The sequence below is a fragment of the Oncorhynchus gorbuscha genome, linkage group LG05 (genome assembly GCF_021184085.1).
Source record: "Oncorhynchus gorbuscha isolate QuinsamMale2020 ecotype Even-year linkage group LG05, OgorEven_v1.0, whole genome shotgun sequence".
Taxonomy (NCBI): Eukaryota; Metazoa; Chordata; class Actinopteri; order Salmoniformes; family Salmonidae; genus Oncorhynchus; species Oncorhynchus gorbuscha.
In genome coordinates, this window is record NC_060177.1 from 66,116,887 (window position 1) to 66,138,935 (window position 22,049).

At 42.3% G+C, this 22,049-nt stretch overlaps 1 protein-coding gene across 1 annotated transcript in view; it reads right to left on the reverse strand.

The window, feature by feature from the left end:
- The window catches only part of LOC124036317 (probable E3 ubiquitin-protein ligase HECTD4), an 85,454-nt gene that overhangs the window by 9,665 nt on the left and 53,740 nt on the right, over positions 1-22,049 (reverse strand). Inside the window, 26 exon segments of the mRNA XM_046350747.1 lie at positions 168-291; positions 485-588; positions 1,001-1,146; positions 1,343-1,566; positions 1,661-1,868; positions 1,992-3,388; positions 3,592-3,771; positions 3,911-4,116; positions 4,232-4,362; positions 4,477-4,682; positions 5,204-5,385; positions 5,476-5,636; positions 5,735-5,871; positions 6,122-6,259; positions 6,477-6,603; positions 6,722-6,858; positions 7,598-7,835; positions 9,189-9,352; positions 9,522-9,601; positions 9,698-9,846; positions 9,987-10,148; positions 10,291-10,394; positions 10,528-10,643; positions 10,783-10,952; positions 20,765-20,929; positions 21,131-21,313. Of these exon segments, the coding sequence (XP_046206703.1) occupies positions 168-291; positions 485-588; positions 1,001-1,146; positions 1,343-1,566; positions 1,661-1,868; positions 1,992-3,388; positions 3,592-3,771; positions 3,911-4,116; positions 4,232-4,362; positions 4,477-4,682; positions 5,204-5,385; positions 5,476-5,636; positions 5,735-5,871; positions 6,122-6,259; positions 6,477-6,603; positions 6,722-6,858; positions 7,598-7,835; positions 9,189-9,352; positions 9,522-9,601; positions 9,698-9,846; positions 9,987-10,148; positions 10,291-10,394; positions 10,528-10,643; positions 10,783-10,952; positions 20,765-20,929; positions 21,131-21,313 (5,339 nt within the window).

The following is a 22,049-nucleotide window of genomic DNA, read 5'->3' on the forward strand; positions in this document are numbered from 1 at the left end:
TTATGAGTACATCATGTGTAAATGTGTGATGTGTGTTGACGTAACAATCACAGTGTGTTCCATGCTCCAACTGTTTACAACATGCTCCAGTCATGTGTGTTCCTTTCCACACTCGGAATGTGAAGGCTGACTGCAGGGCCTGGTGGGGGGCGGGTCGCCAGGCTCACCTTTCAAAGTGAAGGTCGTAACCGCAGGCCAGAATGGCCCTCCACACGCTACGGATGTCCTGCTTGGCCCGGTCCACAGCAAACTTATGGAAGCCCTCCAGAGTCAAGTACTTCTCCTCTGGGACTACGTGAGAGGGGTGAGGGAGGAGACAATACATGTAGAGATACATTAACAGCCAAACTCACAGATGCATGGACTTTTGCTCTCAGTTTCCATCTAGTCATCTACATTCTAACTGGAGGGAACTGTTCCTCAGCTCCAGAGAGATATTGGCTGGACAGATGGGTAACATGAGAGGGTACAGAGTGGTCAGTACCTTCAGGCTTCTTGGCAGGAGATTTCTCTGTGTCCTTTTCATCAGGCCTGGATTTCTCAGGGGACTTGGGCTTCAGTACAGTCCTCTTCTCACTCAGTGCAGTCCTGACAGAGACATGGAAAAAGGTCAGGAACAGGGGCCAATGGAAAATGTCTGTCCAAATGAGTACTGACGAAAGTTATGTCTGAAATAACAGTATACTGAACGAGGCTTGATTTGATGATTAAGCATAATAAGCAACATTTAATCACTCTCCATTTTCCTTCTGTAAGTGGATAAAGAATCCACAGAGAACAGTTTTTATTGCTATTTTTTTTGTTTCTTAACATGAGAATTGAATTCGTAAGACTCGCTATTTAAGTAACACATTTCAGCGTGGGAAGCATAAGAGAAGGCTCTTGGGGGGAGTGTAATTTTGAAACCCACTACTTTCCATAATTACAGGTGGGAGTGGAAACTATTTCAGAAAATTGTGTTCAGGGTGGCATTGTGTGTGTGGTGAAGGACAAAACTCACCTGACGCTGTTGAGCACAGACTTCTCCTTGCTGGGTGGTTTGGTGATGGGTCTCTTGGTGCTCACCACCTTGACTGCATGCTGTTCCTTACCCGCCTTGCTGTATTTGTTCTTGTTGGGCTTGAATGTGCCATATTTACGCAGAATCTGTGGAACATATAACCCTGCTCAGACAAACATGGCTGCAGATGCATATAGATGAGTGTGTGTGTGCGTGCGTGCGTGCGTGCGTGCGCGTGCGTGCGTGTGTGTGTGTAAAATCATGTGGATGAGGCAGGGTCAATTAAGCATATATCTATTTTGTTGTCTTCAAACACTCATGGTGGGGGGGGGGTGTACCAACCTGCGTCAGTTGGTCCTCCAGCACCTTCTTAGGCGGCCGTACATTAGTGAAGAAGACGTGGAGGAGGTTTCCAGTAGTCTGGGAGTTGATCTGCTCCTTGCTCAAGTAGATGTCTGACACTTTGACAGGCTTGGCTGGTGTGAGGCTGAGCATCTGCTCTGAGTGTACACAACTCTTGAAGATGTCCATCAGCACGTCTCGTGCACTTGGAACCAACTTGTCCCCTGGGAACATAGGAGAAAAGATTAAGACCCCTCCAGATGTAGGACTTTTATCTGTATTGATAGAGTACAGATGATTGAGCCATAAACTACTTACCTCTGAGAGACTTGTTCAGGAAGTAGTCCTCAAGGGCGGAGCTACCCTGTGTGTCAAACAGGCTTGGGTTGACGCTGGAGGCTGTGAGGATCTCCTCATTGGTCAGTTCCATCAGCTCCTCCTCACCCTCCAGGCTGGATAAGCCAATCAAGTCGCTGCTGTTGAAGAGACTAGCGCGGATCTTTTCCACTTTGGCTCGGGCGCGAACCTACATTCAGGATGTGCAAAACAGATGAAGAACATGCAAGGCTGTCTCCATCAAAGCAAAACATATATATAAATCAACAATATCAATATATCAAGTTATTTGTAAAATGCACTTGTGACCCACCTCTATGACAGCATAGCCCTTGATGGGCCGGGCCAAGATGGAGTTGCTGTCCAGAGAAGTGACGGTGTACATGGAGCCCCCGTCTGACACAGAGGCTGTTTCTGCGTTGTCCAGAGGTTCCCCCAGGCTGCCAAGACTGCCCAGGCTCCCCGTGCTGCACAGGGAGATATCCAGGCTCTCCTGGCTGGACACCGTGTGGGGATCCAGGGGCACTTGCTGTGGGGAGGGTACGGTCGAGGCTGCAGCCACAGGGGTGAGAGGTGGGGCAGCCAGCAGCTCCTGGTCCACAGAGAGCTCACTGGCGGTGCGGGACACGCCCCCCTGAGAGGAGCTGCAGATGGAGGTCTGGCTGGTGGAGGCTGAGGCCGAGACACTCAAGGCTGGAGTCAAGCAGCTGGAGCTGTCTGGGCTCTCGTTGCTGGGGAAGGAGCGCCCAGGCTCGGGGGCTGTTTTGCCGTCCAGGGGGATGGACACTCCGGCTCCTGCCTTGGGCTTCTTAGGTTCTTCCTCCTGCAGGGGGATGAAGATCTCGTCCTTGAAGAGACCCCCGTGAGCATGGCAGGCTCTGCGGATGGCGCTGCGCACCACAGCCTCCTCCAGGTGGGTGGGGATGCCAGAGAGCACCAGCAGACGGCTGTGAGCGGTAGGTCCCACCAGGGCCTGGCAGGCGTCCGTCACAGCATCACTTGTTACACTCAGCCCCTGGGGATCCTTGTTGGCCAGGTGACGGAGGATCATGAGCAGGGTGAGGCCACGGTGGAACCACAGCATGTCCTCAGGTTTACTACCGGCCATGTTGAGCAGGGCGCTGTCGCTCTCTGACAGACGAGCCCCTCCAGCAGAACCCCTCTTCCCTGAGGCCACTGCGGCCACTGCTGCTGCCGCACGCTCCCTCTTCATCTTCACCTTCTTACGCTTGGAGAGCAGGCTGGGGCTCTGGGGGGTCTGGCCTGGGGAGGAGGAGGAGGATGAAGAGGAGTCGCTGAGATTAGGGGCACTGGTGGAGGACAGGGCTCCCACTCCTGAGCACCCCATGTTGAGGGGGACGGTGACCTCAGCTATAGCCAGGCACACCTCCATCAGGGCGTGGAAGTAGGTGGAGAATCTGCTCTGCTCAGTCCCCAGGGCCAGGGCACCGCCACCAGAGGAGGAGCCCCCTGCTCCGGCCCCTGCAGTCACCCAGCCCTGGGTCTCCCGGTCATACAGCTTGCGGAGCTCTGTCTGCAGGGCCATGAGCACGGCCAGGCAGGGGTTAAGCAACAGAGCGATGGAGCTGGACAGGCCTGCAGGGCTTTTCCGCTGCTCCAGGTGGTGGATCTTACGGAAGAGCTCAGCCAGCAGATGGAAGGAGAGTTCTTTGACGCAGGGGGCCAGATCTGTGGTCCATAACAGCCCGCCTAGAACGTCACAGACAGGAAGAGAGAGGGAACAGAAACTCTTAGAAAATAGTGACCAACTTGTTGTCAGCACAAAACAGGATGCGATATTAGTCCCATACAACGAGTGACTGAAGGTTATGTAAAAGATGTAGACGTTGGACACCTCATGGATCGCCATGGAGGCAGACATTTCAAAGATTTTACGAAAGTGTAGCACCTACCCAGCAGCTCCACCACCTGCAGCAGCACAGACGAGGGCACAGTGTCCAGCTCCTCCTCAGAGTACTCATTATTCTCCCCTAGCTTCCACGTCAGCAGCTGCTCAGCAAATGCCATAGCCAGGGGGAACTCCAGTGGCAGGGAGTGCAGCACCAGCACCACGCCAGGAGGGGGCGACACCCCTGAGAGAGAGACAATGAAACAAACCAAGCTATTATCAATACATGTTAATAATTTGAAACAGAGAGAAACATAATTAACATATATACGCTGAAAAGAGTTATTACTGTAAGCCAGGACTAGGGAAGATCAAGCACTCACCCAGTTTGATGTGCACTTTGTCGGTGGGGATGATGACAGTGGGGAACTGGTTGGTAGTGGGAGGGGGGGTGAGGCCTGTGTTGGAGGGTGAAGCATCCAGAGGGTAGCACACCGCCTCCATCAGGTTGAGCTGGCCGTTCCTGCGCACCTTGTGACCAAGGCCATAAACCATAACCCGTGCCCATGGGGCTTTGTACAGGGAGGAGCTAGTGGGGAAGAGAGGAAACGTGAGAGAGGCAGAAAATGGGGGCAAAATGGGGGCACTGTAAGACATCTAGGATGGTCAAGGGTCAAACAAAAAAGTTTGTTAAATTAGCTCACTCTTTGCGGCAGCCTAGTTGGCTCTCTTTGCAGGAGACGATCACGAACGCAGCACCCGGGAAGTTGACATCCATGCTGACCTTTGACTCTGATACTGGGAAGTCCTCTGAAGTGAACTGTTCTGGTGCATTCTACATAATGGAACAAGGGAAATAAAGATGAACCATATAAAAACAAAAGATCTCCATCCCTGGGGAAATATACATTCAGACAGACTCTAGGTCAGTAGTTAACCCTGTGCAGACCTGTAGGAAGCAACAGATCTGCTTGGTGAGCTCCAGCAGGCTCTCCTCCCCCTGGTGCAGGGCGCGGGTGATGGCCACGGTGAGCCACTCCCGGATGGGCTGTGCGTTTCCCTGGTAAAACAGTTCTGTGGGAGAACAGCTCTGGCCCTGCAGATTGTGGAGTAGAGACTGGGCCACCAGGATGGAGCTGGAGCTGATGGTGCCATCTGCAGGACAAACAGAGAACACTCAGCACAAAGATGATGGAAAGGTTGCCTAATAAATCAGTCTGTGATACCAGCTCGGGTAACACAGTCTGAAATAAAGCACTGCAAAAATGTTGAAAGATTTATTACAAGCCAGAATGTCACATGCCTTAGGTGACAACAAATCGTGATAGCCACACACAGAGACCTGCGTTTTGAAGTCGGTTCAATAATATTTCCTGTGGATATTTTGTCATAAATTTACACCGGCAGCAGGACAAAATCAATGGACAACAGGTATATATTCAACATTCTGACTTGTAAAGGGACTGTTTGGAATTTTGGAATCTAAATGTTAGAGACGGTAGTGGATGCTTGTCCAGTCTACACCCGGATTCTTAAAAGCAGACTCCAAATCACTCCATTCATTCAATTGTACACCTAAAAATCCATGTGTTATTTCAGTCTAGTCCATTTTCTAACTTCTATTTAACCCATTATTTTCCGTGGATCATCATGTCATCCAGAGAGAGTCTGCTCACCAGGCAGAGGCGGAGCCAGCAGCTGATTGGACAGCAGCTGCAGGTGTTCCAAAGTGATGTCTCTAATGGCTGGGATGTGGAGGAGGCGGGTGAAGGTGTGGGGGCTCTTGGGGGCAAAGATGTTGAGTAGCGCCATGCGGCAGTAAAGCCTAGCCAGGGCACTCTCACAGCGTAGAAGCTCCCTGAAACACAGCAGGCCACGGGGGATGATTTACAGTTCATAGCAGTGTGTTATTTCAGTGTGTGTGTGTGTGTGTGTGTGTGTTAGTTACCTATGGATCTGGATGTTACTGCTGTCGAGATTAACAAGGCCATTGGCAGCAGTACGGCGGGACCCAACAGGGGGACGCTCCAGCATTTCAATGGGGTACCAGTACCTCACCAGCACCCCCTCACTGCGCAGGTACGTCTCTACCTGTACCAGCTCATTCACCTGAAAACACAGACACACACAGTAAATAACAAAGGACAAAGCTTAACATATTTTCGCTTTGTTTCTATGACAACTGAAGTGAAGTGTTCCACACTCACTGAGTCCACGTCCAGAACCACTCCGTGCAGGCCGAAGGTTTTCAACATTCCTCGGATGGCAAACTTGGGCAGGGCTGTTCCGCCTGTGGTGCTGTTGGTGTTGTTGCTGTCTGGACAGCGGATGACCACGGTCAAACCTGAGACGAGGAAACATACTGTATAAGTAAGGGCAAAGCTGGGTAACACTACAGCCTATATGTTCATAATGATAATGATCATTACAAAAAATTCTTAAAAGAAAATATTGCTTCAGTAATTGTTAAACCAGCTATCAGGAAAACTCCTGTATTTAATAATGTATTTACAGTGAGGGTCAAAGGTGATGAAAACAATAACTGTTCAATAACCGAGGTCTCTGCCATGGTGGTGGGTGCAAGTGCAGGGTACCTTTGCGGACTTTATCGATGGTGAACTTGTTGGCCTCATCCTTGATGTCCTCGATGGTGGGGAGGTAGAGGTCCCGGGGGATACCCCCATTCTCTTCATACAGGAACTCCACTGTCTGCCGGGCTATGTCAACCATGCCTGAACAACATTTCAAGCAATAAAAACACCACAAAGAACAAACGTCAAAAAGCATCCCTTCAAAAATGTCAAACAGTGGGGTCAATGGGGAGCTGCTCTTTAAACAGAGCTACAGGGTTGACCACCTCTTACCACCTGGTTTTCAGGTGAGTGTGAGTGTCCCAAGCTGCTCAAAGAGCAGAGGAGCAGAAACGAGAGACTGAACATAAATCCTCACCCAGCTGCAGTGCTCCCTTGATCTGGTCCAGACCAGACTTCCTCTCTGCCTCATTGCGGAAGCGACGGCGGATGGTGGGGAACACCTTGGTCTCCCAGGCCTTCACCAGCAGGGCATAGTGGTCCTCCTGGGTGGGTGAAACAGTACATTCATGCCAACAGTGAAAATCCAGGATACCAAAAAGTGAATGTGTTATTTGAAGGCTCTTCTCAGAACAGTAAGCACCAGAAAGATATTCAACTCACCCTGGGAACATCGTCATCATCTTCGTCATCACTCTCGTCGTCAGCGATAGGCGGGGGGTGTGCTTCAGGCCCTGAGGTGACCAGGTTCTCGTAGCTCAGCTCTACCTTGTAGAGGCACGACGAGTCACTGTTATACTCTGTCTCGACAGGGGAGGACAACAACAAAGCCAGTTCTTACAAACGCTACCAACTGGGACAAATACACGGACCAGACAGTGAGGGTGAGGGTTAGGGCTGCGGGGCGGGGCGGGGTGGGGTTGATCAAACAGCAAACGCTACCAGCTGGGAGACATATACACAGACCAGACAGTGAGGGTGAGGGTTAGGGCTGCGGGGCGGGCGGGGCGGGGTGGGGTGGGGTCGACCAAACAGCAAACGCAACCGAGGACTGAAATCACACCAGGTTAAAAGGTCCAATGCAGCTGTTTTCGATATCAAATCATTTCTGGGGAACATTTAAGTACCATACTGTGATTGTTTTCAATTAAAATGGTAAAACATTTCTCAAGGAATAATTTTGGAAAACACTGAAAAGTAGCTTTTATTGGCAGAGTGGTTTGGAACTCTTTCTTGTTGGTCTATTAACTAATTTACCGCCTAATGATGTCACTAGGAAGGCCAATACTCCCTCCCACCAAAAATCAGGCAGACATTTCAGACAGTCTTTTCAAACAGCTCTTACACTAAAAGGATCAACATAATTTACACAATTTCACAGTATTATTTAACCTCAGTGTGACAATATATTTAAACACAGGAAAATCACATTTTTGACTGCACTGGGCCTTGAAGTAAAACAATACATTTTAGGTTACGTGACCGGAAAGTAACTGAAACACATGCATTTGGTGAAAGGGGAAAGTGAAAGGAACATACGTTGCTGAGCAACTGCTACCGCGGCGATCCGACAGGGAGGTCCGTGGGATCCAGAGTCAGATGCCACACTAGCACCCGCATCATTGTCGCTGTCGGATGCCATGGCGAATGGGAGGGCCTCGAAGTTGGCACTGATTTCCTCTGCCAGGTCAACACAAAAGTCAGCAGCATTGCGGTGTGCTTGGCCTTCTGCGTACGCAAATGCCCGGCAACCAAAGTTGGCACGAATCTTTGTGTTCTAAACAAAATGCAAAACACACCATGATGACATTGAGCTGCATTAATTAGGCTTCAACTTTTTACATTTTTTTAATTTCACCTTTATTTAACCAGGTAGGCTAGTTGAGAACAAGTTCTCATTTGCAACTGCGACCTGGCCAAGATAAAGCATAGCAGTGTGAACAGACAACACAGAGTTACACATGGACTAAACAATTAACAAGTCAATAACACAGTAGAAAAAAAGGGGAGTCTATATACAATGTGTGCAAAAGGCATGAGGAGGTAGGCGAATAATTACAATTTTGCAGATTAACACTGGAGTGATAAATGATCAGATGGTCATGTACAGGTAGAGATATTGGTGTGCAAAAGAGCAGAAAAGTAAATAAATAAAAACAGTATGGGGATGAGGTAGGTGAAAATGGGTGGGCTATTTACCAATAGACTATGTACAGCTGCAGCGATCGGTTAGCTGATGTTTGAAGTTGGTGAGGGAAATAAAAGTCTCCAACTTCAGCGATTTTTGCAATTCGTTCCAGTCACAGGCAGCAGAGTACTGGAACGAAAGGCGGCCAAATGAGGTGTTGGCTTTAGGGATGATCAGTGAGATACACCTGCTGGAGCCCGTGCTACGGATGGGTGTTGCCATCGTGACCAGTGAACTGAGATAAGGCGGAGCTTTACCTAGCATGGACTTGTAGATGACCTGGAGCCAGTGGGTCTGGCGACGAATATGTAGCGAGGGCCAGCCGACTAGAGCATACAAGTCGCAGTGGTGGGTGGTATAAGGTGCTTTAGTGACAAAACGGATGGCACTGTGATAAACTGCATCCAGTTTGCTGAGTAGAGTGTTGGAAGCCATTTTGTAGATGATATCGCCGAAGTCGAGGATCGGTAGGATAGTCAGTTTTACAAGGGTAAGCTTGGCGGCGTGAGTGAAGGAGGCTTTGTTGCGGAATAGAAAGCCGACTCTTGATTTGATTTTCGATTGGAGATGTTTGATATGAGTCTGGAAGGAGAGTTTGCAGTCTAGCCAGACACCTAGGTACTTATAGATGTCCACATATTCAAGGTCGGAACCATCCAGGGTGGTGATGCTAGTCGGGCATGTGGGTGCAGGCAGCGATCGGTTGAAAAGCATGCATTTGGTTTTACTAGCGTTTAAGAGCAGTTGGAGGCCACGGAAGGAGTGTTGTATGGCATTGAAGCTCGTTTGGAGGTTAGATAGCACAGTGTCCAATGACGGGCCGAAAGTATATAGAATGGTGTCGTCTGCATAGAGGTGGATCAGGGAATCGCCCGCAGCAAGAGCAACATCATTGATATATACAGAGAAAAGTTATTTGACTTGTTATCTTGTTTTACCCACCTTCTTCTGAATGTGCACCAGAGGCCACATGCCCCCTGCTACATCCTCCAGGAAGGGGCTGAGGCGGTGGCCGCAGTAGGTGAAGTAGACCCGCCCTTTAGAGACATGGCCAGGGGGTGGAGGGGTGCCCTCAGAACGCTCCCAGCCAATGCCCGCCACATCCCCTGTAAGCAGGAAGAGAATGGTCACCATCCCAAGATACAGTTCAAAATCAGATGTTTCACCAAAATGTTATAAATATGCAATACACATTGGTTCCATAAGCAAAAACAGTCAAAAATAGGAGGTAGGTGATATTATGAAACTAGATGAGAGGATTGTTTCCCATCTCACCAGGAAGTAGGGCTACGTCCAGCCTCACACTCTTCCACTGCAGCAGACTGGAGCCATTATAGTGCACAGCCCTGCCATTACTGAAAGGGAGAAACACAGAGACAGCACTCAATCTCAGACAGGGCAGTGGGAAACCTCACAGAGATTACATATGTCAAATCCATAGGACCATATACTTGTGAAAGAGGCAGGTGCCAACAGGGTTGGTCCATGCTCCGTCTCTCTTCTCCGCCTCTGTGGCAAAGCCAAAAGACACAATAGGGCCGCTGTCGTCTTCCGAGTCTCCATAGGAGACAATCTCTATTTCCCAGTAAAAGGAAGGAGCCTACAGGAGAAAGAGGGAGAGGAATTTAAAGAGTCCAAATGAGTTAGCCTGCTTCCTAAGCATGCAAAACTGAATTATCATTAATATAAAACCTAGCATGTGCCATTCCCAAGACATCCAGTAAGTGTAGGGGTGCACACCTGAACAGGTACAGGTGAGGTGGCATAGATGAAGGTTCCCCTGGGCAGGCCTCCTCCAGCGCTGGGGTCGGCCAGGAAGGTGACGGAGGTAAGGCGAGATGAGAACATGCAGGCACGCACTGGAGGGAACACCCTGGTTGGACTCCATGTAATCTCCTTGGGCTAGGGAGAGATATAGACCGGAGCAGAGAGCGTTACAAGGCCCCAAAAACTTCAAACGGAATCCCTTCATCCCTCAAAAAATCCTAGTATGGTTTTGTGTCAGTTATTCGATCAGTAGATCAATGAGTACAGCGACACCCACCTGGCACCTGTCTGTCTGGAGGGGAGGGGGTGGCGGTCGAGCGCAGTCTCGGTACAGCATCCTCACTCGCTCACACTGTGCCTCGACCATGCCCAGACGCTCCCCTGCACAACACAGCAGAATCAATGCTACGGTCATAGAGAAAATATGGCCAGTAAAAGTACAGTCATGCTGCATTGTAGAAGTTGTTTCATCATTGAGCACTATGCTACTGGGTGAGAGTAGGTGGTCACTCACCAGGACTGCACTCCTGGGCCACTAGGTTAAGCACCTCCACAGCAGCAGGACACTGCTGAATGAACTCTTCACAGAACGAGCTGTCCTCCAGGAGCTGGGCCATCACCAGACATGCCCTGGGAGCCAAACACAACAGACACATTTAAACCAGCACACTAACTAAGAAAAACAAATGTATGACATACAGGTGCAGACACACACTTGGAGGAGCAGCAAAACATCTTGACCGAGGTAATTTCCTCCTTAGTGATTTACCTGGTCCTGATTTCAGCCAGCAGGCGGACAGCCGCCATGACAGGACTAGAGCCATCTCCTGAGGCGGGGAGGGAGGTGTGGATGGACAGACTACCCTCCTGTGGCAGGAGCATGGACTGTACCGCCTGCACCACCTTCTCTGTGATAGACAGCTTGTAGAGGGGCAGCGCCTGGGAGAGAGAGGGGGAGAGGGACATTGATGAGAAGAGAACATTAAATGAGTCTACTGCCATCGTGCATTAAAGCCTTATGTGCACTTGCATCAATTCCAGTCGATTTACATGTGTTAGTTGTATGTGTTAGTTGCACATGTTTGTTGTATGTGTTATTTACATGTGTTAGTTGCATGTGTTAGTTACATGTGTTACTTGCATGTGTTAGTTGTATGTGTAAGCTACATGTGTTAGTTACATGTGTTAGTTACATGTGTTAATTGTATGTGTTAGTTACATGTGTTAGTTACACGTATTAGTTACACGTATTAGTTACATGTGTTAGTTACATGTGTTAGTTACACATGTTAGTTGCATGTGTTAGTTACATATGTTAGTGACACGTGTTAGTTACACGTGTTAGTTACACGTATTAGTTGCATGTGTTAGTTACATGTGTTAGTTACACATGTTAGTTACATATGTTAGTGACACGTGTTAGTTACATGTTCTAGTTGTATGTGTTAGTTACACATGTTAGTTGAATGTGTTAGTTACACGTGTTAGTTACACGTGTTAGTTCCATGTGTTAGTTACATGTGTTAGTTGTATGTGTTAGTTACACGTGTTAGTTACATGTGTTAGTTGTATGTGTTAGTTCCATGTGTTAGTTGTATGTGTTAGTTACATGTGTTAGTTACATGTGTTAGTTACACGTATTAGTTACACGTATTAGTTACATGTGTTAGTTACACAAGTTAGTTGCATGTGTTAGTTACATATGTTAGTGACACGTGTTAGTTACACGTATTAGTTGCATGTGTTAGTTACATGTGTTAGTTACACATGTTAGTTACATATGTTAGTGACACGTGTTAGTTACATGTATTAGTTGCATGTGTTAGTTGCATGAGTTAGTTGTAGGTGTTAGTTACACATGTCAGTTGTATGTGTTAGTTACACGTGTTAGTTGTATGTGTTAGTTACACGTGTTAGTTGTATGTGTTACTTACACGTGTTAGTTGTATGTGTTAGTTACATGTGTTAGTTGTATGTGTTAGTTGCATGTGTTAGTTGTATGTGTTAGTTGCATGTGTTAGTTGTATGTGTTAGTTGTGTGTTAGTTACATGTGTTAGTTGTATGTGTTAGTTACACGTGTTAGTTGTATGTGTTAGTTACATGTGTTAGTTGTATGTGTTAGTTACATGTGCTAGTTGTATGTGTTAGTTGTATGTGTTAGTTACATGTGTTAGTTGTATGTGTTAGTTACACGTGTTAGTTGAATGTGTTAGTTACACGTGTTAGTTCCATGTGTTAGTTGTATGTGTTACTTAAACGTGTTAGTTGTATGTGTTAGTTACATGGGTTAGTTGTAGGTGTTAGTTACACATGTCAGTTGTATGTGTTAGTTACACGTGTTAGTTGTATGTGTTAGTTACACATGTTAGTTACATGAGTTAGTTACATGTGTTAGTTACACATGTTAGTTGTAGGTGTTAGTTATGTCAGTTGTATGTGTTAGTTACACGTGTTAGTTGTATGTGTTAGTTACACGTGTTAGTTGTATGTGTTAGTTACACGTGTTAGTTGTATGTGTTAGTTACACGTGTTAGTTGTAGGTGTTAGTTACACATGTCAGTTGTATGTGTTAGTTACACGTGTTAGTTGTATGTGTTAGTTACACGTGTTAGTTGTATGTGTTACTTACACGTGTTAGTTGTATGTGTTAGTTACACGTGTTAGTTGTATGTGTTAGTTGCATGTGTTAGTTGTATGTGTTAGTTGCATGTGTTAGTTGTATGTGTTAATTGTATGTGTTAGTTACATGTGTTAGTTGTATGTGTTAGTTACACGTGTTAGTTGTATGTGTTAGTTACATGTGTTAGTTGTATGTGTTAGTTACATGTGCTAGTTGTATGTGTTAGTTGTATGTGTTTGTTACATGTGTTAGTTGAATGTGTTAGTTACACGTGTTAGTTCCATGTGTTAGTTACATGTGTTAGTTACATGTGTTAGTTGTATGTGTTAGTTCCATGTGTTAGTTGTATGTGTTAGTTACATGTGTTAGTTACATGTGTTAGTTACACGTGTTAGTTACACGTATTAGTTACACGTATTAGTTACATGTGTTAGTAACATGTGTTAGTTACATGTGTTAGTTACACGTGTTAGTTACATGTATTAGTTGCATGTGTTAGTTGCATGAGTTAGTTACATGGGTTATTTGTGGGTGTTAGTTACACATGTCAGTTGTATGTGTTAGTTACACGTGTTAGTTGTATGTGTTAGTTACATGTGTTAGTTACACGTGTTAGTTACATATGTTAGTTACATGTGTTAGTTACATGTGTTAGTTGTATGTGTTAGTTACATGTGTTAGTTGTAGGTGTTAGTTACACGTGTTAGTTGTATGTGTTACTTAAACGTGTTAGTTGTATGTGTTAGTTACATGGGTTAGTTGTATGTGTTAGTTACACGTGTTAGTTGTATGTGTTAGTTACACGTGTTAGTTGTATGTATTAGTTACACATGTTAGTTACATGTGTTAGTTACATGAGTTAGTTACATGTGTTAGTTACATGTGTTAGTTACACATGTTAGTTGTAGGTGATAGTTACACATGTCAGTTGTATGTGGTAGTTAAACATGTTAGTTGTATGTGTTAGTTACACGTGTTAGTTGTATGTGTTAGTTGCATGTGTTAGTTACACGTGTTAGTTGTATGTGATAGTTACACATGTTAGTTACACATGTTAGTTACATGTGTTAGTTGTATGTGTTAGTTACACGTGTTAGTTACACATGTTAGTTACACGTGTTAGTTACACGTGTTAGTTGTATGTGTTTCTTACACATGTTAGTTGTATGTGTTAGTTACATGTGTTAGTTGTATGTGTTAGTTACACGTGTTAGTTGTATGTGTTAGTTACACGTGTTAGTTGTATGTATTAGTTACACATGTTAGTTACATGTGTTAGTTACATGAGTTAGTTACATGTGTTAGTTGTATGTGTTAGTTACACGTGTTAGTTGTATGTGTTAGTTACACGTGTTAGTTGTATGTGTTAGTTGCATGTGTTAGTTACACGTGTTAGTTGTATGTGATAGTTACACATGTTAGTTACACATGTTAGTTACATGTGTTAGTTGTATGTGTTAGTTGTGTGTTAGTTACATGTGTTAGTTGTATGTGTTAGTTACACGTGTTAGTTGTATGTGTTAGTTACATGTGTTAGTTGTATGTGTTAGTTACATGTGCTAGTTGTATGTGTTAGTTGTATGTGTTAGTTACATGTGTTAGTTGTATGTGTTAGTTACACGTGTTAGTTGAATGTGTTAGTTACACGTGTTAGTTCCATGTGTTAGTTGTATGTGTTACTTAAACGTGTTAGTTGTATGTGTTAGTTACATGTGTTAGTTGTAGGTGTTAGTTACACATGTCAGTTGTATGTGTTAGTTACACGTGTTAGTTGTATGTGTTAGTTACACATGTTAGTTACATGAGTTAGTTACATGTGTTAGTTACACATGTTAGTTGTAGGTGTTAGTTACACATGTCAGTTGTATGTGTTAGTTACACGTGTTAGTTGTATGTGTTAGTTACACGTGTTAGTTGTATGTGTTAGTTACACGTGTTAGTTGTATGTGTTAGTTACACGTGTTAGTTGTAGGTGTTAGTTACACATGTCAGTTGTATGTGTTAGTTACACGTGTTAGTTGTATGTGTTAGTTACACGTGTTAGTTGTATGTGTTACTTACACGTGTTAGTTGTATGTGTTAGTTACACGTGTTAGTTGTATGTGTTACTTACACGTGTTAGTTGTATGTGTTAGTTACACGTGTTAGTTGTATGTGTTAGTTGCATGTGTTAGTTGTATGTGTTAGTTGCATGTGTTAGTTGTATGTGTTAATTGTATGTGTTAGTTACATGTGTTAGTTGTATGTGTTAGTTACACGTGTTAGTTGTATGTGTTAGTTACATGTGTTAGTTGTATGTGTTAGTTACATGTGCTAGTTGTATGTGTTAGTTGTATGTGTTTGTTACATGTGTTAGTTGTATGTGTTAGTTACACGTGTTAGTTGAATGTGTTAGTTACACGTGTTAGTTCCATGTGTTAGTTACATGTGTTAGTTACATGTGTTAGTTGTATGTGTTAGTTCCATGTGTTAGTTGTATGTGTTAGTTACATGTGTTAGTTACATGTGTTAGTTACACGTGTTAGTTACACGTATTAGTTACACGTATTAGTTACATGTGTTAGTAACATGTGTTAGTTACATGTGTTAGTTACACGTGTTAGTTACATGTATTAGTTGCATGTGTTAGTTGCATGAGTTAGTTACATGGGTTATTTGTGGGTGTTAGTTACACATGTCAGTTGTATGTGTTAGTTACACGTGTTAGTTGTATGTGTTAGTTACATGTGTTAGTTACACGTGTTAGTTACATATGTTAGTTACATGTGTTAGTTACATGTGTTAGTTGTATGTGTTAGTTACATGTGTTAGTTGTAGGTGTTAGTTACACGTGTTAGTTGTATGTGTTACTTAAACGTGTTAGTTGTATGTGTTAGTTACATGGGTTAGTTGTATGTGTTAGTTACACGTGTTAGTTGTATGTGTTAGTTACACGTGTTAGTTGTATGTATTAGTTACACATGTTAGTTACATGTGTTAGTTACATGAGTTAGTTACATGTGTTAGTTACATGTGTTAGTTACACATGTTAGTTGTAGGTGATAGTTACACATGTCAGTTGTATGTGGTAGTTAAACATGTTAGTTGTATGTGTTAGTTACACGTGTTAGTTGTATGTGTTAGTTGCATGTGTTAGTTACACGTGTTAGTTGTATGTGATAGTTACACATGTTAGTTACACATGTTAGTTACATGTGTTAGTTGTATGTGTTAGTTACACGTGTTAGTTACACATGTTAGTTACAAGTGTTAGTTACACGTGTTAGTTGTATGTGTTTCTTACACATGTTAGTTGTATGTGTTAGTTACATGTGTTAGTTGTATGTGTTAGTTACATGTGTTAGTTGTATGTGTTAGTTACATGTGTTAGTTGTATGTGTTAGTTACACATGCTAGTTGTATGTGTTAGTTGTATGTGTTAGTTACATGTGTTAGTTGTATGTGTTAGTTACACGTGTTAGTTGAATGTGTTAGTTACACGTGTTAGTTCCATGTGTTAGTTACATGTGTTAGTTGTATGTGTTAGTTACACGTGTTAGTTACACATGTTAGTTACAAGTGTTAGTTACATGTGTTAGTTGTATGTGTTAGTTACATGTGCTAGTTGTATGTGTTAGTTGTATGTGTTTGTTACATGTGTTAGTTGTATGTGTTAGTTACACGTGTTAGTTGAATGTGTTAGTTACACGTGTTAGTTCCATGTGTTGGTTACATGTGTTAGTTACATGTGTTAGTTGTATGTGTTAGTTCCATGTGTTAGTTGTATGTGTTAGTTACATGTGTTAGTTACATGTGTTAGTTACACGTGTTAGTTACACGTATTAGTTACACGTATTAGTTACATGTGTTAGTAACATGTGTTAGTTACATGTGTTAGTTACACGTGTTAGTTACATGTATTAGTTGCATGTGTTAGTTGCATGAGTTAGTTACATGGGTTATTTGTGGGTGTTAGTTACACATGTCAGTTGTATGTGTTAGTTACACGTGTTAGTTGTATGTGTTAGTTACATGTCTTAGTTACACGTGTTAGTTACATATGTTAGTTACATGTGTTAGTTACATGTGTTAGTTGTATGTGTTAGTTACATGTGTTAGTTGTAGGTGTTAGTTACACGTGTTAGTTGTATGTGTTACTTAAACGTGTTAGTTGTATGTGTTAGTTACATGGGTTAGTTGTATGTGTTAGTTACACGTGTTAGTTGTATGTGTTAGTTACACGTGTTAGTTGTATTACATTTACATTTACATTTAAGTCATTTAGCAGACGCTCTTATCCAGAGCGACTATGTATTAGTTACACATGTTAGTTACATGTGTTTGTTACATGAGTTAGTTACATGTGTTAGTTACATGTGTTAGTTACACATGTTAGTTGTAGGTGATAGTTACACATGTCAGTTGTATGTGGTAGTTACACATGTTAGTTGTATGTGTTAGTTACACGTGTTAGTTGTATGTGTTAGTTGCATGTGTTAGTTACACGTGTTAGTTGTATGTGATAGTTACACATGTTAGTTACACATGTTAGTTACATGTGTTAGTTGTATGTGTTAGTTACACGTGTTAGTTACACATGTTAGTTACAAGTGTTAGTTACACGTGTTAGTTGTATGTGTTTCTTACACATGTTAGTTGTATGTGTTAGTTACATGTGTTAGTTGTATGTGTTAGTTACATGTGTTAGTTGTATGTGTTAGTTACATGTGTTAGTTGTATGTGTTAGTTACACATGCTAGTTGTATGTGTTAGTTGTATGTGTTAGTTACATGTGTTAGTTGTATGTGTTAGTTACACGTGTTAGTTGAATGTGTTAGTTACACGTGTTAGTTCCATGTGTTAGTTACATGTGTTAGTTGTATGTGTTAGTTACACGTGTTAGTTACATGTGTTAGTTGTATGTGTTAGTTCCATGTCTTAGTTGTATGTGTTAGTTACATGTGTTAGTTACATGTGTTAGTTGTATGTGTTAGTTACACGTGTTAGTTCCATGTGTTAGTTACATGTGTTAGTTGTATGTGTTAGTTACACGTGTTAGTTCCATGTGTTAGTTACACGTGTTAGTTGTATGTGTTAGTTCCATGTGTTAGTTCCATGTGTTAGTTCCATGTGTTAGTTACACGTGTTAGTTACATGTGTTAGTTGTATGTGTTAGTTACACGTCTTAGTTCCATGTGTTAGTTCCATGTTAGTTTATGTGTTACACGTGTTAGTTACATGTGTTAGTTGTATGTGTTAGTTCCATGTGTTAGTTACATGTGTTAGTTGTATGTGTTAGTTACACGTATTAGTTGTATGTGTTAGTTACACGTGTTAGTTGTATGTGTTAGTTGTATGTGTTAGTTACACGTGTTAGTTCTATGTGTTAGTTACACGTGTTAGTTACATGTGTTAGTTGTATGTGTTAGGTGTTAGTTACACGTGTTAGTTACATGTGTTAGTTACACGTGTTAGTTACATGTGTTAGTTGTATGTGTTAGTTACACGTGTTAGTTACACGTGTTAGTTACACATGTTAGTTACACATGTTAGTTACAAGTGTTAGTTGTATGTGTTAGTTACACGTGTTAGTTACACGTGTTAGTTACATGTGTTAGTTGTATGTGTTACTTACACGTGTTAGTTGTATGTGTTAGTTACATGTGTTAGTTGTATGTGTTAGTTACACGTGTTAGTTGAATGTGTTAGTTGTATGTGTTAGTTACACGTGTTAGTTGAATGTGTTAGTTGTATGTGTTAGTTACACGTGTTAGTTGAATGTGTTAGTTGTATGTGTTAGTTACACGTGTTAGTTGAATGTGTTAGTTGTATGCATTAGTTACACGTCTTAGTTGCATGTGTTAGTTACATGTGTTAGTTGCATGTGTTAGTTACACGTGTTAGTTGTATGTGATAGTTGTATGTGTTAGTTACACGTGTTAGTTGAATGTGTTAGTTGTATGTGTTAGTTACACGTGTTAGTTGAATGTGTTAGTTGTATGCGTTAGTTACACGTCTTAGTTGCATGTGTTAGTTACATGTGTTAGTTACATGTGTTAGTTACACGTGTTAGTTGTATGTGATAGTTACACATGTTAGTTACACATGTTAGTTACATGTGTTAGTTGTCTGTGTTAGTTACACGTGTTAGTTGAATGTGTTAGTTGTATGTGTTAGTTACACGTGTTAGTTGAATGTGTTAGTTGTATGTGTTAGTTACATGTGTTAGTTGTATGTGTTAGTTACACGTGTTAGTTGTATGTGTTAGTTACACGTGTTAGTTGAATGTGTTAGTTGTATGTGTTAGTTACATGTGTTAGTTGTATCTGTTAGTTACACGTGTTAGTTGAATGTGTTAGTTGTATGTGTTAGTTACATGTGTTAGTTGTATGTGTTAGTTACACGTGTTAGTTGTATGTGTTAGTTACACGTGTTAGTTGTATGTGTTAGTTACATGTGTTAGTTGTATGTGTTAGTTACATGTGTTAGTTGTATGTGTTAGTTACACGTGTTAGTTGAATGTGTTAGTTGTATGTGTTAGTTACACGTGTTAGTTGAATGTGTTAGTTGTATGTGTTAGTTACACGTGTTAGTTGAATGTGTTAGTTGTATGTGTTAGTTACACGTGTTAGTTGAATGTGTTAGTTGTATGCGTTAGTTACACGTCTTAGTTGCATGTGTTAGTTACATGTGTTAGTTGCATGTGTTAGTTACACGTGTTAGTTGTATGTGATAGTTGTATGTGTTAGTTACACGTGTTAGTTGAATGTGTTAGTTGTATGTGTTAGTTACACGTGTTAGTTGAATGTGTTAGTTGTATGCGTTAGTTACACGTCTTAGTTGCATGTGTTAGTTACATGTGTTAGTTACATGTGTTAGTTACACGTGTTAGTTGTATGTGATAGTTACACATGTTAGTTACACATGTTAGTTACATGTGTTAGTTGTCTGTGTTAGTTACACGTGTTAGTTGAATGTGTTAGTTGTATGTGTTAGTTACACGTGTTAGTTGAATGTGTTAGTTGTATGTGTTAGTTGAATGTGTTAGTTGTATGTGTTAGTTACATGTGTTAGTTGTATCTGTTAGTTACACGTGTTAGTTGAATGTGTTAGTTGTATGTGTTAGTTACATGTGTTAGTTGTATGTGTTAGTTACACGTGTTAGTTGTATGTGTTAGTTACACGTGTTAGTTGAATGTGTTAGTTACATGTGTTAGTTGTATGTGTTAGTTACACGTGTTAGTTGAATGTGTTAGTTGTATGTGTTAGTTACATGTGTTAGTTGTATGTGTTAGCTACACGTGTTAGTTGAATGTGTTAGTTGTATGTGTTAGTTACACGTGTTAGTCGAATGTGTTAGTTGTATGTGTTAGTTACAAGTGTTAGTTGAATGTGTTAGTTGTATGTGTTAGTTACACGTGTTAGTTGAACGTGTTAGTTGTATGCGTTAGTTACACGTCTTAGTTGCATGTGTTAGTTACATGTGTTAGTTGCATGTGTTAGTTACACGTGTTAGTTGTATGTGATAGTTACACATGTTAGTTACACATGTTAGTTACATGTGTTAGTTGTATGTGTTAGTTACACGTGTTAGTTACACATGTTAGTTACAAGTGTTAGTTACACGTGTTAGTTGTATGTGTTAGTTACACGTGTTAGTTACACGTGTTAGTTACATGTGTTAGTTACATTTGTTAGTAACACGTGTTAGTTGAATGTGTTAGTTGTATGTGTTAGTTACACGTGTTAGTTGAACGTGTTAGTTGTATGCGTTAGTTACACGTCTTAGTTGCATGTGTTAGTTACATGTGTTAGTTGCATGTGTTAGTTACACGTGTTAGTTGTATGTGATAGTTACACATGTTAGTTACACATGTTAGTTACACATGTTAGTTACACATGTTAGTTACATGTGTTAGTTGTATGTGTTAGTTACACGTGTTAGTTACACATGTTAGTTACAAGTGTTAGTTACACGTGTTAGTTGTATGTGTTAGTTACACGTGTTAGTTACACGTGTTAGTTACATGTGTTAGTTACATTTGTTAGTAACATGTGTTAGTTGTATGTGTTAGTTGTATGTGTTAGTTACATGTCTTAGTTGCATGTGTTAGTTGCATGTGTGACTTCTGTAACCCTCCCTGTCCTTACCTCAGAGCGGGGAGTGCAGAGGCGGGAGATGGGCACCGTCAGGATGTCGGAGGCCTTGCAGGCCTTCCTGTACTCGCAGGAAGGGAACTTTACTGTTGCGAGGCCTTCTTGCTCATTGATGGACATGACCAGGCCCACGCTGTCCAGCACTCCTTTACCCACCACCTGAGGAAGCAGAGGGACCATGAAGATAAACATTCACTGATAGACCATTCACTACTATAGATCTTTCTGCCCACAGCATTATTGACCTGGTATAGTGTTGTTGGCATGTGAATGTTGGCATGTGAATTTCAGAGACAGGTACAATTTGTATTGCTAAGTCTTCTAATGGATCTATCAACTTCTGCTCATCTCCTAACCCACCTGGACCTCTGAGCCGATCTTGATGGTCTCCTTGAAGCCTCCGAGGGCGCAGAGTGCCGCCACAGCCTGCCTGCCGATGGCCTGGAGTTTGGCCAGCTTCCTGCTGCTGCTGCTACCGTTCTCCAGGATGCTCTCAGCATACTTCCCCAGCTGTGGGATGAACATCAGTGCTCTGGACAGCACCTGGCACAGTCAAATCAAATCAAATGTTATTTGTCACATACACATGGTTAGCAGATGTTAATGCGAGTGTAGCGAAATGCTTGTGCTTCTAGTTCCGACAATGCAGTAATGACCAACAAGTAATCTAGCTAACAATTCCAAAACTACTACTTTATAGACACAAGTGTAAGGGGATAAAGAATATGTACATAAAGATATATGAATGGTCCTTCTGTAGCTCAGTTGGTAGAGCATGGCGCTTGTAACGCCAGGGTAGTGGGTTCAATCCCCGGGACCACCCATACGTAGAATGTATGCACACATGACTGTAAGTCGCTTTGGATAAAAGCGTCTGCTAAATGGCATATATTATTTATTATTATATTATGAATGAGTGATGGTACAGAGCGGCATAGGCAAGATACAGTAGATGGTATTGAGTAAAGTATATACATATGAGATGAGTATGTAAACAAAGTGGCATAGTTAAAGTGGATAGTGATACATGTATTACATAAGGATGCAGTAGATGATATAGAGTACAGTATATACGTATACATATGAGATGAATAATGCAGGGTATGTAAACATTATATTAGGTAGCATTGTTTAAAGTGGCTAGTGATATATTTCACATCATTCCCCATCAATTTCCATTATTAAAGTGGCTGGAGTTGAGTCAGTGTGTTGGCAGCAGCCACTGAATGTTAGTGGTGGCTGTTTAACAGTCTGATGGCCTTGAGATAGAAGCTGTTTT